Consider the following 14778-nt stretch of genomic DNA (forward strand, 5'->3'; position numbering starts at 1 on the left):
CATAGAACAAGCAAGCCTTCCAAGACAGAGAGGGAATGGATGGACAGAGGGACCTGCCAAGGTCAAGGCAGTTTCTTGGGAAACTGGGAAACTATGACTACCTCATCACCTGCCCAGGTGATGAGACACAGAACCCAGCACCGGGAAGGCTCAGTCTGTGACTATGAGCTGGACACCCGTCCAGTGCCCTCTGCGTAATCAGTTTCCTCGTGGGAGGAAGGCGGGGAAAAGCAGAGGAAGTGAACTTGACCGATCTAAGATGGGATCCTAGCTGGCGCAGCCATGAGCAAGCCATGTGGCCTTGGGCAGGCCACTCCCCTCACTGAGCCTCAGTTTCCTCATCCGTAACGTAGGGGTAATCATTGTAATAGTGCCTACCTCATAGTCATGCTGTGAAGATGAAATAAATTACCCATGTAAAGAGCTTGGAACAGAGACGGGGGCTGTGTATCGCACACTATTCTTGCTCTACTGGCCTCTCACTGAGGTGGGTGGGAGAGCACTCTGCACCAGGTGGGGGGCTCATGGCCGGCACTGCTGATGGGGCCAGAACCCGCGCAGTACCCAGCCCAGCGCTCTACCACGTCAGGATAAACGAAGGCTCTCACCAGCCCCTCTAGGCCCCATTTTCAACTCCCAAGCTGCCTGCTGCCAGAACCCCACAGCGGGCTGTGCTAGTCCCCAGTCTCCTCCGGTCCCCCAACATCTGTAAGCTCGGAGTTGGGGTCGGGCCCAGGCCCTCTCTCCCCACACTCCCCGGAGCCGGCAGCACTATGTGCTCAGTGCCCAGGAATTAAAAAATAATAATGAATAAATAAATGACAAGAGAAAGTTGTGTGTAGTGCTGTGTGTGAGTGCTGGGACCATGTTCTGGAGGTGGGGGTGGGAGTGGGGTCACTCCCTAGGGGTTTGGAGCCTCTGAGCTGGTTCCCGGCCTGGATCTGCAGTAGGTCCAGGCAGAGAAGGTGGCCAGAGGCCAGGCTAAGGATCCACTGCTGAAAACAGAGAGGCTGGCCTTTGGGCAGAGGCCTGGTGGGGGCTCAGTCTGGACGGTGCTCCTCCAAGTCCTCTCGGGGCCCTGGGGGCTTCCTCCACCTTGAGGAGCATTTCAAATTCCAAGCTAAGCAAACCTCCTTAGACAGCTGCCTCTGGCTCCCCACTATTGTCACAGAATAATTCTGTATTGGGGGCCTACTATGTGCCAGGCACTTTGGCAGGCACCTCCCTCACCACATCCCTAGTCTTCAGATGGGGCTCGTGGAAGTGAAGTTACCTGCCTAAGATCATACTGCTGGCAAGCGGCCAAGAATCCAACAAAACCAGGACTCTTATTAGAGACTGAACATCATACTAGAGACTCATCCATTCCCTCGTCTTAGAGCTAAGAGAAAACATAAACTCAGAGAGGGCAAATCCCTTGCCTAGGTCACACAGCCAGTTAGCTTCAGAGCTTTGAATCCAGATTTAGGCCTTCCCAAGCCACGTAGGAAACTCAACTTGAAGGCTCTCATTTATTCCCATCACCCTCCTGCCCTCCCCACCTCCAATCTGTCTTCTATGACACCTGACATTATCCATCATTCCCTCCCCCCCGGGAACGCCCTCCTCCTCCAGTTTCCATGGCAACACATTCTCCCCATCCTCCTCCTGCTTCTCAGGCAGCTTCTCACTCTCCACTGTGGTTCCTGAGCCTAGAAAGCAGGGGGATCCCCAGGGTGGGTCCCCCATCTCTTTTCTCTTCATTGCTGTCCCTGAAAGCTCATCAACTTTTCCCTCTAGGTCTCCAGCTCTGACCTTGTGCTGCAGCTCCACTTCTAGGTAATAAGAGCTACTTACCATGTGCTAAGAGCTTACCTGTGCTCTGGACCCCATCTATACATTAACTCATTAAATCCTCACGACAACCTTGTAAAGGAAGTCCATTCTGCAGAGCAGGAAACTGAGGCACAGAGAGGGAAAGCCAAAGTCTGACTCCAGCTTTCACCACTACTTCTATTACAAGAAAATATACAAAATTGTAGGGCATTTTGAAGCCAGAAGCAAAAACTTGCTTCTACCTCCTGAAGAGAGAGGAATGGAAACCTTGGGGGAAATCAGACCTACTTCACTTTTGAGAGCCCTGTGATGATCTAGAATTACACTGTCAATTTGGAGCTTTAAAATGCATCATGCACGGTACATTTTGAAATGTGAAGATTTGGAGAGCTTCAGGAGGAACAAAAGTTCATGGAAAATTGCCCTTTTCCTTCAGATTTTTCCATTTGGTTTGAAGTCTTCGAAAATCCTCATCCCAGGGTTCCAGCAATTAAGGCTCTTCTATTTCAATGATGCCTGGGCTTCACCAGAACCTTGGACCGTGGAGTCCTACTGACCTGAGTTCTGCCACCACTAACAGGCTCTGTGACGGAGGGGTGAGCGGATTGACCTCTCTGAGCCTCTTGTGTAAACTGGGCTCTCACGAGGATCGGATGGGATAATGTTCATAAAGTGCTTGGCTCAGAGCCTGGCACTCGGAAGGGCTCGGTTAAGCCCCATGCTTCAAATGCACACAGCTTTTCTCAGGTTTACCAAGCACCGGAACATTTCCATGCTTTTGCACATGCTGTTCCCTCTTCTTGGTAGCCAACTCCTACTCTTCCTTTAAGATCCTTTGACTGACTCTTTTCTCTTCTAGAATTGTTATGAATGTGTTTTAGTATAAAGCTAGGAAAGGCACTTCCCTACAACACTCTCCCTGGGGCTTGCAGTCACTGCATGCATCACACTGAGATGCAATGATCTGTTCATGCCTTGTCTCCCAGCATGGGCTTGAACTTTCTGAGGGCAGGGCTGTATCTGACTTATTTCCAAGTCCCAGCGCCCAGTGTGCACAGCCCCTGGCGTGATGTCGATTTCAGTATGTTTGCTTTACCCTAGATGCACCTGGCCTGGACGCAGCCTCTGCTGACCCCAGGACAAATTTGGACAAATTTATGTATGAGAAGTAGTAAAGAGCAGCCAGATCTGTTACAGCCATAGGAAATGGCAGTGAGCAGACCCAGAGCAGCCTTGAGAGCGAGCGGAAGGGGACACAGTCCTTGCAGAGAGAATCAACAGCCCTGACTCCAATGTCACCTTCTTCAGAAGTGTTCCCCAGTTCCTAAATTGTCCCCTCTCTGTGACATCTCTCAAAGGCATTAGTAAGAGGAGTCCCATGTGATGAGGAGCGCCCCACCTTGCTGATACACCCCCAACCCCCATTCAGACACAGAAGTCTCTATGGTCACTGGGCACTGTCCTACATCTTCCCGAGTGCTACTGGAGCCATTTGCTGGAGGAAGAAAATTCCCAGGTCTGGAGCTTCTGGGGCCTCACCCTGAGAAGGGGGCTGTGCTTTGTCAACTAAGGGCATCCCTATCCCTGATGTGCAAAGCTCAACCTGGTGCCTAAGCCCGCAACCTCCTGAATGTCAGTTCAGCCCCTGCTGGAGTGACAGTCAGCCAGACAAGGGAAAGGCTTTTGTTCCTAGGAAATGACTGTCAAAGAGAAAGAGAAAAGAAGTATCTTGTTTCCTTTTTTTTTTTTTTTTTTTTTTATGGTTTGAGACAAAGACGTCAATTTCTCTCCATCTGTCCCAAAAAGGGAAGAAAGTTAATTTGTTTCTACAAGGATGTCAGCTCACTGCTTCAATAGGGAGTCAGGGGTGTGTGCGCCTGTGGGGGGAGGGGGCGGGGAGAGGCGATGGAAGCACGGGGGAGGCTCAGGGAACAAGGACAGACCCCCATATTCAGGAAAGCAAAGATCTGGGAATGCCTGAATAAAATGCCAAACACATGAAGAGAAAAACCTCTATGCCTTGCTCGGGGTGGACTCGCCCTCCGCAGCTTGAAGGGGGCAGCTGGGATAAGCGGGGCGGGGGGGTGGGGGGGGGTGGCTGGGGAGCACACAGCATTGGAAACACTGGACACACTGGGCGCAGCCAGGGGTTGGGAGAAGGGAGAGGATTTCTCCTGGAGGTCCTTACCAGACACCCAAGACTGGGAGGAGAAAAATCCACATTGGTGCTTCAGATGCCCCTATCCAGTCCCAGGGTCCATGGAGCTCTAACTAGCGCGGTCCTCCGTCCTCCGGTACCTGGGCAGAGAAGTCAGGCCCCTGGGACACCCCCACCCCCCACCCCCCACCCCCCACCCCCGACAAGCGTCTGTCCTCCGGTTTGAGGACCTAATGTCACAGCGGAAGTTCCCCAGCCTCGCCTCTGCCCGCCCACCGCCCTTGGCTCAGAGGCTGACTTGTAGCTCTGGTGTTGGAGCTGCAGGACCTCCTTCTTAGCCCCACAGAGCTCAGGGCTGGAGACCCTACCCCAACTGAGGCCCTGCCTGAAGCCGCTAGCCCTGCTCCACTGTCATGTCCCAGGGCCCACTGGCACAAAGTGCTGGGGACACTACGTCGCTGCTGAAGCCATTCCAAGAAAATGGCTGTCAAGGACAGAAAAGGTATATTCTCTCTCCCTCTCTGTTTTATTTTCTCTTTATTTATAAAGTCCAGTTGGACCTAGGGCTCGGCAAGCCCCGCCTCTTGCTAGAACTCAGGGCTTGGGACTCTACCCCAAGGTTAAGGCGCCCACCCCCTGCACACAGGCCCTATCCTATCTCATGACCCAATCTTGAGCCGCAGGCCGCCTCACTGTCCTGTCCGTCCCCCTCGCCCCCAGAAGAGGCCCGGCCCCCCCACACAGAGACCCACTCTTGCAGCCCCTTTGTCAAGCCTCCAACTCTACCACTGCTCCCTGGGTCCCGGGCCCAGTTCTTCATGGCCCAGGCCAGCAAGCCTGCTCTGGCCAGAACCGGAAGCTGGCTCACCGCAGAGGCCCCGTTTAAGCCGCCGAGTCCCAGAGCCACAGGCCCTGCTCCACCAGGGTCGCCAGCTCTTCGCACCCAACACCAAGCCGACCGCGCCCCCACCCAGCCCGGAGGCACCGCGCCACCGCCTTGCCCGGTGCCCCGTGCCCCGTCCGGCACCCGAGGTCCACCCCTCCCCCTCCCCCTCGCAGGGACTCCAGTCTCTCGGCCCCTGCCTCCCCTCCAGCACGGCCCCCTTCTCCAAAACAGGGGCCCTGTTCGGCCCCACTCCGCGTCGCGACCCCGCCCCCTGCGAGCCCAGGGAGTCGGCCAGGTCACCCCGGGGAGTGGGAGGCCGGCGGCGGGGCGGGCCGGCGCGGTCACGCGGCCGCCCCCCCGCCGGGACCGTCGGACGGGGTGCAGGCGGTGACCCGTTCGCGGGCCGTGGTTTCGCGGGCGCGGCTAAAGCTGCTCCGTTCCGGGCGGCCGCAGGGCAAGCGGCAGAGCTGGCGGAAGCAGCGCTTGAAGTTCTCGTCGAGGAAGGCGTAGAGCACGGGGTTGAGGCTGCTGTTGGCGTAGCCGAGAGCGATGCACAGGTGCAGCGCGGCCACCACAAGCGGGTCGCGGCGGTCGATGTCCACCAGCGTCCAGACGATGACGAAGATGTGGATGGGCGCCCAGCACACCACGAAGGCGCCCACCACCACGAGCACCATGCGCGTGATGCGCCGCAAGCTTCGGTCCTTCTCCTTGGAGCCCGAGAGTAGGCGCACGCTGCGCAGGCGCAGCAGCATCAGGCCGTAGCACACGGTGATGATGAGGATGGGCACAACGAAGGCGAAGAGGAACACGCAGATCTTGGTCACCGTATCCCAGTACCAGCTGGGGCTGGGGAACTGGAGGGTGCATACCACTGCCCCGTCTGCCGGGGAAACAAGGAGAGACAGACAGGAGGTGAGGGTTGTGTGGGCCTGAGCATACCCTGCCTGCTTGCCACCCTTCTTGGTTTGGTCAGGTCCCACGCCTCCTCCTGGCCTTTGCTCAAGGTAATTCTTCTGTCTGGAATGTCCTCTTACACTTCTGTACTTGATGAACTCCTACTCATCCTTAAAGACCCCAGCGGGATTGGCCCTAATCTAGGAGGTCTCTTCTCTATATTTTCTTCCAGGCCCTTCCAAAGCCTCTACATCCATGGCCAGCAGTAATCATATAGTTTAGCCCAAAGCCACCAAATGTCAGTCGTTGTGAGAACTCAAAACATCCTACCCATTTCCAGACTAGCCGCAATGGGGACAATACTGCTATGATTGACCTAGAGAGCATGAATTAAGAGAACTCAGGCCTTACTAAACCTGTGGTGTGAACCTGGGCAAACTATTCAGCCTCTAGGAGAGCTTCCACAAAGTAGGACTGATAACAGTACTTAAACCTCACAGGGTTGTTGCAAGGATTCAATAGGCTACGGCATGTGAAACATTAGTACAAGGTGGTTCAAGCTCTTGGTGTAGTCACAGGGCAGAGGGGCAGATACATATAGGAGTCCAGAAGTCAGGGCTAGGTCAGGGAGGCAGATCTCAGCTTAATGGCAAGAAGAGCTGACTGCTAGATTTGTCCCGAGGTGTACCCAGGGAGGAATGAGCTCCCTGTTCCTGGAGTGTGGGTGTGGGCTGGATGAGCACCTTAGTGGATGTTTTGGGATTCAGAAACAGGCCTGAGACTCTCCTGGGGAGCTCCCAAGATCTCTTGGAACTCTGGGATTTGAGGAGCCATGCTGTGGACTTGGATCCTGAGAGTTGTAGAAAGGGTGCTGGGGATCCACAGAGGGGGTCCACCGGACAACAGCATGGCAGGACCCCCAGGGATGACTGAGTCCAAGGACTTCATTGTGCAGATGGCAGAACAAGGCTCAGAGAGGAACAGCACTTGTCCAAGGTCACACAGCAAGCTGCATACAGAACCAAGTGCTGAGTGGGGAGGATGTGCAGGGGATGGAGTGCGGAGAGAGGAGGCCCATCTGGTCTGACCCCTAGCAGGGCTACAGTTAATGGCCCATAAACTGAAGGCTGGCAGTGAGCAATGGGGCCCAGCTGCTGAGTCAAGACCAATTACAGGGAAGCTGTATGTGATGGTTAAGGTGGTCAAAAGGCCTCCCACCAAACCTATTCCCCTTCCACCCACAGCACGACCCTCTGCAAACCTCCAACTCAGGGGGCAATAGGAGTAACAGATATAAGGGCAGGAGCCTTGGGTGCTAGGCCAAGTTCCATCAAATGCCTAGCCACGTGACCCTAAGTAAGCCACCTGACCTCTCTGATTCTGGATGCATCCCTGCCTTGTCCTGAATATTTTACACATAGAGCCTCATTTAATCCTCTCAACACCCCATGATACAGTGTGGCTCAGATAGGTTAGTGACCAAGGTCTTTAACATGGTTAAAACTACTTTCTGTCCCACTTCCTTATGTCAAGCAGGAGCCACATAACCAGCTATCACTAGGAGGAGATGGGCCATAACGTCTAAATGTTGGTCATACTGGGGCGCCTGGGTGGCGCAGTCGGTTGAGCGTCCGACTTCGGCCAGGTCACGATCTCGCGGTCCGGGAGTTCGAGCCCCGCGTCGGGCTCTGGGCTGATGGCTCAGAGCCTGGAGCCTGTTTCTGATTCTGTGTCTCCCTCTCTCTCTGCCCCTCCCCCGTTCCTGCTCTGTCTCTCTCTGTCCCAAAAATAAATAAAAAACGTTGAAAAAAAAAAAATGTTGGCCATACTTTATCACTCCTCCATATTCATCTGCTGGCCAAATGCCAGCAGGATTCCAAAACCATCTTTAGGAGCCTGGGTTCCTGAAGAACTGTGGAATAAGAGCTCCTCCTCCTCTGATTCACATTAGACTGTGACATGAGCGAGAAATAAACTATACTGTTAAGCACTGAGCTTTGGGGATTGCTTGTTACAGCTGCCACCCTGACTGATACAAGTAGTTACTAAACTAGTTACCATTTTTACTCTGAGGAAATGTACCTGTTATTCTCTAACGGCCATTCTCTAGGGCTTGCTTTGGTCATCTGGGCCAGTGGTTTTCAAACTGAGGTGGAAGGGCATTTGGGATGAGACTGTAGATCTTATGGCCTCCGCTGCTCCCTGGTCAGTGACACCCTCACCCAATTGGCCACCCATCTCCCTTTAAGCCAGTCATCCACACACTCCTGGCCAGCTGCTACATCCCCATAGATCAACCCTCCACCATCCCATTCATAAATTTCCGTTGGCCAGCAACCCATCTGACCACTGACCAGTCATCCATTGTCACAATAGTCAACCATTCATGTCCAATTGGTTGACTACGCACCCTCTCAGTAGCCAGCCACCCACACTTTGATCAGCAATCCACACCTCTACTGGTATGGAGCTAACTACATCCACTCTAGTAAGTGGCCTGCATACCCACAGGGGCCCCCATGCTGCCTTCTGTGGTCAGTGGCTGTACCAAAGCTTCCTCACTCACTCACCCCGGGGGCGGGTCACGGCCATGACCATGATGGGTACACCAACACCTGAGGCCAGGACCCAGATGCAGATGTTGATCAGCTTGGCCTTGGCAGGTGTGCGGAAGTCCAGGGCCTTGACAGGGTGGCAGACAGCAATATAGCGGTCGACACTCATCATGGTGAGTGTGAAGATGCTGGTGAACATGTTGTAGTAGTCAATGGAGAGCACAACCTTGCAGAGCAGTTCTCCAAAGGGCCATGTCTCCATCAGGTACTTGGCACTCTGGAAGGGCAGTGTGCTGGTGGCCAGTGCATCTGCCAGGGCCAGGTTGAAGATATAGATGTTGGTGGCTGTCTTCATCTTAGTGTACCTTAAAAGGAAGTGCGTGTGTAATTGTCCCCATTTCACAGATTTCAGTTGCACATGAGACTCAGAGGAAATGATTTGCCCAAAGTCACACACAGAAGGTCAGTGGCAGAGGTGGGACTAGAACCCTAAACACTCTGACTCAGCATCACTCCTTCTCACTATAACAGATGCAAAAGGATTTCTCTGGCTGTGGGTGACTTTGGCAGAAAGTATTTTAGGAAAAAATCCTTTGTCATCTGAGGGGTACTAAGCAACGTGGTTAAAAACAAAACTGGGCTCCAGAGGAAAACAGGTCTAGGTTCTAACCCTGCTTCTACTAGTTATTAACAGAGGGACTCTGGGCTGGTAATTTGAACTCTCTAAGCCTCAGAGTCTGTAAATTGTAAAAAGGGAGTGATGCTTTTACCAACCTCATAGAGTTCATAGATCATACAGCACGTATCCCTGAGCCCAAAGCATGCAAGGGCTCACTATATGATAGTTATTATTCTTCATATGTGAACAATGAAGCTGGGGACTATACCAGAGTGACCTGACCCTCTGGCTTCTTCCACTGACCTTTTGGAAATATGACTGCCCAGCTCTGAGGAAGGGACTCTGCCTAGCAGACTGGCTGGGGCCTTGGACCTCCTGGGATGCCCTGTATGGTGGACCAGGGCTCCCAGTCCTTCCTGTGGTTCCTTCCAGACCTTCTTATCCCCATGCAGCTGGACTCACCCATACATCCAACCCAAGGCATGGTGTCCAAGCCAGATGTCTGCAGCTTGGCCCTGGTGTCCAAGCCAGATGTCTGCAACTAAGCCTTCCTGCACCTGAAACATCCCTCCATGATCTACGCTGCCATGCAGCTGCCTGCACCACAGCTGCCCGCTTGTTTGGCCTACATTTCCATCATGGCCCTCTCTGTACCAGGGCCTGTGCTGGGCACAGGACATCCTGGCGGGGGAGGGGGAGCGGGGGCTGCATACACTGAAATACTGTCCCAGTGCGATGTGATCGGCGCAGAAACACACAGGTACACCGAGGCAGGGAATAGGACTTCTTTCATGCCCCTAGAGTAATCTGAGAAACCCAGAGAAGGGTTGCACGAATGACTCCTCAAATTTCAGAATAGGAAGAGCCCTTGAGAGATTGAGGGAAAGTGATTTTATGTAAGTATGGTCCAAGGACTCCCTTCAGAATTCCTAGAAGTACAGACTTGGACCCCACCTCAGACCTACTAAACCTGAATCTATGGCACCCAGGCCTAGCAATCTTCATCTGTTTTTTTGTTTTTGTTTTTGTTTTTTAAGTAAGCTCTAGGCCCAATGTGGGGCTTGAACTCACAACCCTGATATCAAAAGTCACATCACATGCTCTACCATGTGAGCCAGCCAGGTGTCCCAGAAATCTTTAACAAGCACCACCCGCAAGTGATTCTTATGGGCTCTAAAGTTTGAGAAACACCACGTGGCCTAAAGCCCATCTTGAGAAAAGACAGGGAAACTGAAGCCCAGGGAGGGGTCATGGCTCACCCAAGATCACACAGCCACAGTGGCAGAGCCAAGGTGAGAACTTAGACCTCCTGACTCCCAGACCAGTGCTCTCTTTCCACTCTGCCCCAAAGGTGGAACCACACTGCCTGCCTCCACCCCTCTAGAAACCCCCTCTACCACGCTGGCCCTGGGTACCCAGGACACTGTTGTGACAACTGTGAGAACGTGCAATGAATGCACACTGAGTGCCCCCAATGTGTTTTAAATGACTGAATTAATTCGTATTAGCGAAATCTCTTCCTTCATGAAGGGACTGATTTCTTTCAGTTAAAAAAAAAAAAATGGACTCTCTCATTGTCCTCCAGGGCCAGCATCTGTCTCACTCCCTCCCCGAATAGCAGTCATTTGCCCCAGGGCTGGAGAAGCAGAAAGTTTTGCTCAGAGACAGCAGAATTGCAAGTCTCGGGAAGCCTGTCTTCAGCGGGGTGCAGGATCACAGCTGTGTGGGAGGCGGTCTCAACCCCACAGCTGACTCGTCTAATTTCGCTTCTTTTACGCAGAACAATTAGCGGCTGTTCTTTGCCTGCTATTTTGATTTGTGAGGATCCTTCAATTCCCAGAGGGGGCTGGGATGCTGGGAAGTGGGTGATGAAGCTGCTGTAGCTGGTCCAGGCAGGGCTGAGTGGCACCGCACTGACTGCTGGGCAGAGCCTCAGAGGCTCCCGTCCTAACCAGTGCCCCCACATCCTCCTCAACTAACCCGACTGCCAAGCCTGGCCCTACTGGCCTCCTGGGACAAATCATGCCGTTCTCCCGCTCTCAACCCCCCCCCAGGAGCTCCCTGGGGTTCTCTTCGTATTCCATGAACTGGTTCCTACCACCTCTCAGGGCCTTGGCTCCCAGAACTTTCCCCTTGCCAGATGTGCCCCGCCCCCACCCCATTGGCCTCTCTGCGGTTCCTTGGGGCACAGCAAACCCATTCCCACCTCAGGTCCTCTGGACTGCTCTTCCTTCGGCCTGGAACCCCACATTTTGCATGACTTGCTCCTTCCCTTAATTCAGGACTCTATTTGAATGTCACCTCCACAGAGAGGCCACGCCTGGCCGCCCTGTCTAAATACCCCTCTCCCCACCAACTCTCTGTCTCCTTAAACTGCTTCATTTTTCTTTATAGCACGAGCCACCACCTGACTTATACTTCTTTTCTCTCCGTTTGCCTCTCTCACCCATGTAATCTCCCCGAAAGGCTGGGGACTTTGTCCATTTTGTTCCCTGCTGCATGGCTGGGCATACCAATAGCACCTGGCAAACAGCAGGCCCTTGATAGACATTTGTTTGCGTGCAGGTCTTAGTCCAGGCTCTCACGGAGACCATGCAGCCTCCTCCCTCCCCCACAATTCATCATCCAGGTAAGTCAGGGTGCTCACTACAAAAGTAGATTTGCTCAGAATACTCTACGGCTTATTACTCTTCCACGACTCTCCATTGCCATCTGGATGAAAATCAGACCCCTCAGACTGCATTCCAATGGGGTAGACTCCTTCCCCATAGTGCCTTCCATGTCCAACCAGATCTGTAGTTCCTCAGATGCCCAGTCTAGCATGTCCTTCCTGCTAAGGAAAGCCACTGTAATGGTTTGGTGGGAATCCTTCCAACACACACACACACACACACACACACACACACACACACACACAGATTTTTATAAAATTTTATCTTTGCCAATGTAATGCAATTACAAATTACTTTGTGTAAAAAAGTCATATAGTACTATAAATGAAAACAGGTTCCTAACTCCTCTTTCCTGCTCCCCAGAGGCAACATTTTTAATATGTTTAATTATTCTTCTAGTGATTATCTCCATAATTCTAAGTAATATGCATAGTTGGCTATTTCTTAATTTATCAGTTTTAGACAGTATGGGTTGAAGTTTGTATCAGTTAAGCCAGGCTACACAGCAGTAACAAATATTTCAGTGGCTTCACACAATAAAAGTTTATTTCTTATCCTTTCAGAGTCCATGCAGTGTCTCCAGGACAGCTATATTCCATAAGGCAATGCCAGTTCATTTCAGACTTGTGGCTCTGCCATCTTAACCCAAGTCCTCCTTGATTAACACAGAGGAAAAGAAACAGCTGCAGGTGACTGACCAGAACTAGTCACGTGGCCCCACCCAATGACAAGGGGTTGAGAAGTACAGTCTTCTATGTGCCCAGAAGCAAGGAAAACCAGATATTAGTGAATACTAGTAATGTCCTCCACAACCCCTAATACACTAGATGAGTATTAATTCTCTTACACTACCTAGCTCCATTTCCTGTCTCCATCCATTCAATATAGTTTTATCACACCTTCTAAATTTTTAGTTAAATTAAAATCTGGGGTATAATATCTCTTTTTAGGGGTTTACATTCTTACTACTTTATAGATATTGCCCATTGCTGAACCAAATGGTATACTATAATTAAGTTTATTTCTCTGTACATATTTTTGGTTTTCCTGGAGTTGACAATTGCCTATTTTTTCCTCATTTGCTTAGTTCTACGTGCATATTGTGAAATCTCCTCAAACATTCCAGCAGACTTATAAAATGCTTTTTCTACACAGTCACATAATCTATCAGTTCCTTTTGTTTTGCTAGTGACTCACCTCCTGGAATCTTCCTCCTCCCTTTTAATTTGGGACTAGTTGCTTTCTAGGCCAGCTGCATAGCTGTCCTCCTGTGCTGAAGAGCCTGATTCCTGGTTTGCAAGTCTTTTCTATCTTGGATTATGCCCTCATTTTAGTGAAACACCTCTTCTAGTCACTTCCTAAGAAAGGACACATAGGAAGTAAAATTTTATACCCTTTTTATACCCATTTACACATGTCTGAGAATGTCTTTATTCTATCCTCACTTCTGATTTGACTGTATATGGAACAGTAAGTTGGAAATAGTTTTCCACCAGAATTTTGAAGGCATGGCTCCCTCATCTTCTAGCTTCAAGTGTTGCCACTGAGGTATCTGAAACCATTCTGATTCTTGGTGATGTGTATATAATCTGTTCTCTCCACCTTCAAAACATTTAGGGTCTTCTCTTTATCCCTGGTATTCTGATATTTTGTAATGAAATGCCTTAGGGTGGTTGTTTTTCATTTGTATTGGTCCCTCTCATTCTGAAGATTCATGTCCTTCAATACGAAATATCCTCACTTCATATCTTTGATAATTAACTCCCTTCTGCTTTCCCTGGAATCCCTAGAAAATTGTCAGTCAGATATTGGGCCTCTTGATTGATCCTTTAATTTTCTTATCTTTCCTATTTTCCATCTCTTTGTCTTTTTGGTACATCCTCTGGGAAATTTACTTTTCATTACCTCTCAACCTTTCTATTGACTTTTTTATTTTATTTTGGCTCTCATGTTTTATTTTCCCAGTGTCATTTCTCTTTCTTTTATTATTTCTTTTTTATATAGCATTTATAGCATCCTATTTCATGGATACAATATCTTCTCTTATCTCTCTGAGGATACTAATAATTTCTGTTTTGTATTTTCTTCTGCTCACTGCACTATTTGCTTCAAACATTTCTATTTATTTGTCTACTTTGGCCTCCCTCTTTTATCCTGGAGACTTCCTTCAAATATCTAGTGATATGTGACTAAGGTTGATCTTTGAGTAAAGCACTAAGTAACTAATTGGCAGCTGTGTGTGTGTGTGTGTGTGTGTGTGTGTGTGCACATGTGCACATGTGTGCATGTGTGCATCAGTGTGGGGCTCCTGTCAACTGCTGCGCCTCACTGTAGGGGGACTAAGCAGAAACCAAGCTTTTATATTGGGAAACATCTAAATATCAATGTCAGCATGTCTCTTCTCTGAGACCTTGAGAAAAAGTCTTCTAACCTCCTGCCTGGGGAGCATACTTCTGGCTGTCAGGATTATGGTAGCAGAGCTGGAGAGGAAGTCTGTGGATCCCCCCACTTTCCATTTGGTACCTCACTCTGATCCTTTCTGTGTCTGCTGGGCCCAAGTTCAGAGTTCCTCCAGCTTAACTTGAGGCAAAAACCCTTAACCTCATGCAGAGTGGAGCATTAGTCACCTGACTGTGCAGGGTACAAGAGTGGGGGGCCTAAGGGTCTCAATGCTCCCTCTATAGATAATCCATCCCCTGCACCTGTTTTCAGCCATATACCTCACCCCTGCTCAGCCTGGCACTACCCTTCGAATTGCTCTGCATCATCCAAATATGTGTTGACATCTCTTCAGGAACATAAACTGAGGCACAAGAGATGAAGTGACTTGCCCACAGTCACATGACCAGTAAGGAGTAGAGCTGGTATTTAATTCATGCAGTCTAGTGCCAACATGTGGTAATGACTTTTCTATACTGCCCTTTAGTGCATGTTACCTTCCTTCCTGCCCTGCTCCCCTGCCCAGAGTTAGTGAAAAAGTCAAGGAATGTGAACTCACTACAGGTTGAGGTTTGTTCACTCTTCCAACAGGTAGATTATTGATTAATAATCAAGCATCTGGTATGTTCCAGGCACTGAATAAGGAATACAGGAGTGAGGATGACAGTCTAGTTTCTTGAAATTTATGGTCTCAGGGAGGAGACAGACATTAAACAAATTGCTGCACTGATTAATGT

At 50.6% G+C, this 14778-nt stretch overlaps 1 protein-coding gene across 1 annotated transcript in view; it reads right to left on the reverse strand.

Annotated features, from left to right (window-relative positions):
• Positions 1 to 5154: 5154 nt before the first annotated feature.
• Positions 5155 to 14778, reverse strand: part of OPRD1 (opioid receptor delta 1) — a 32550-nt gene continuing 22926 nt past the window's right edge. The window contains exons 2-3 of the mRNA XM_047871671.1: positions 8327 to 8676; positions 5155 to 5742 (exon numbers count right to left, since the gene is read on the reverse strand). Of these exons, the coding sequence (XP_047727627.1) occupies positions 5201 to 5742; positions 8327 to 8676 (892 nt within the window). The 3' untranslated portion in view covers positions 5155 to 5200. The remainder of the gene's footprint in view (positions 5743 to 8326; positions 8677 to 14778) is intronic.

This window comes from Prionailurus viverrinus, chromosome C1, assembly GCF_022837055.1.
Source record: "Prionailurus viverrinus isolate Anna chromosome C1, UM_Priviv_1.0, whole genome shotgun sequence".
In the NCBI taxonomy this organism is placed as follows: Eukaryota; Metazoa; Chordata; class Mammalia; order Carnivora; family Felidae; genus Prionailurus; species Prionailurus viverrinus.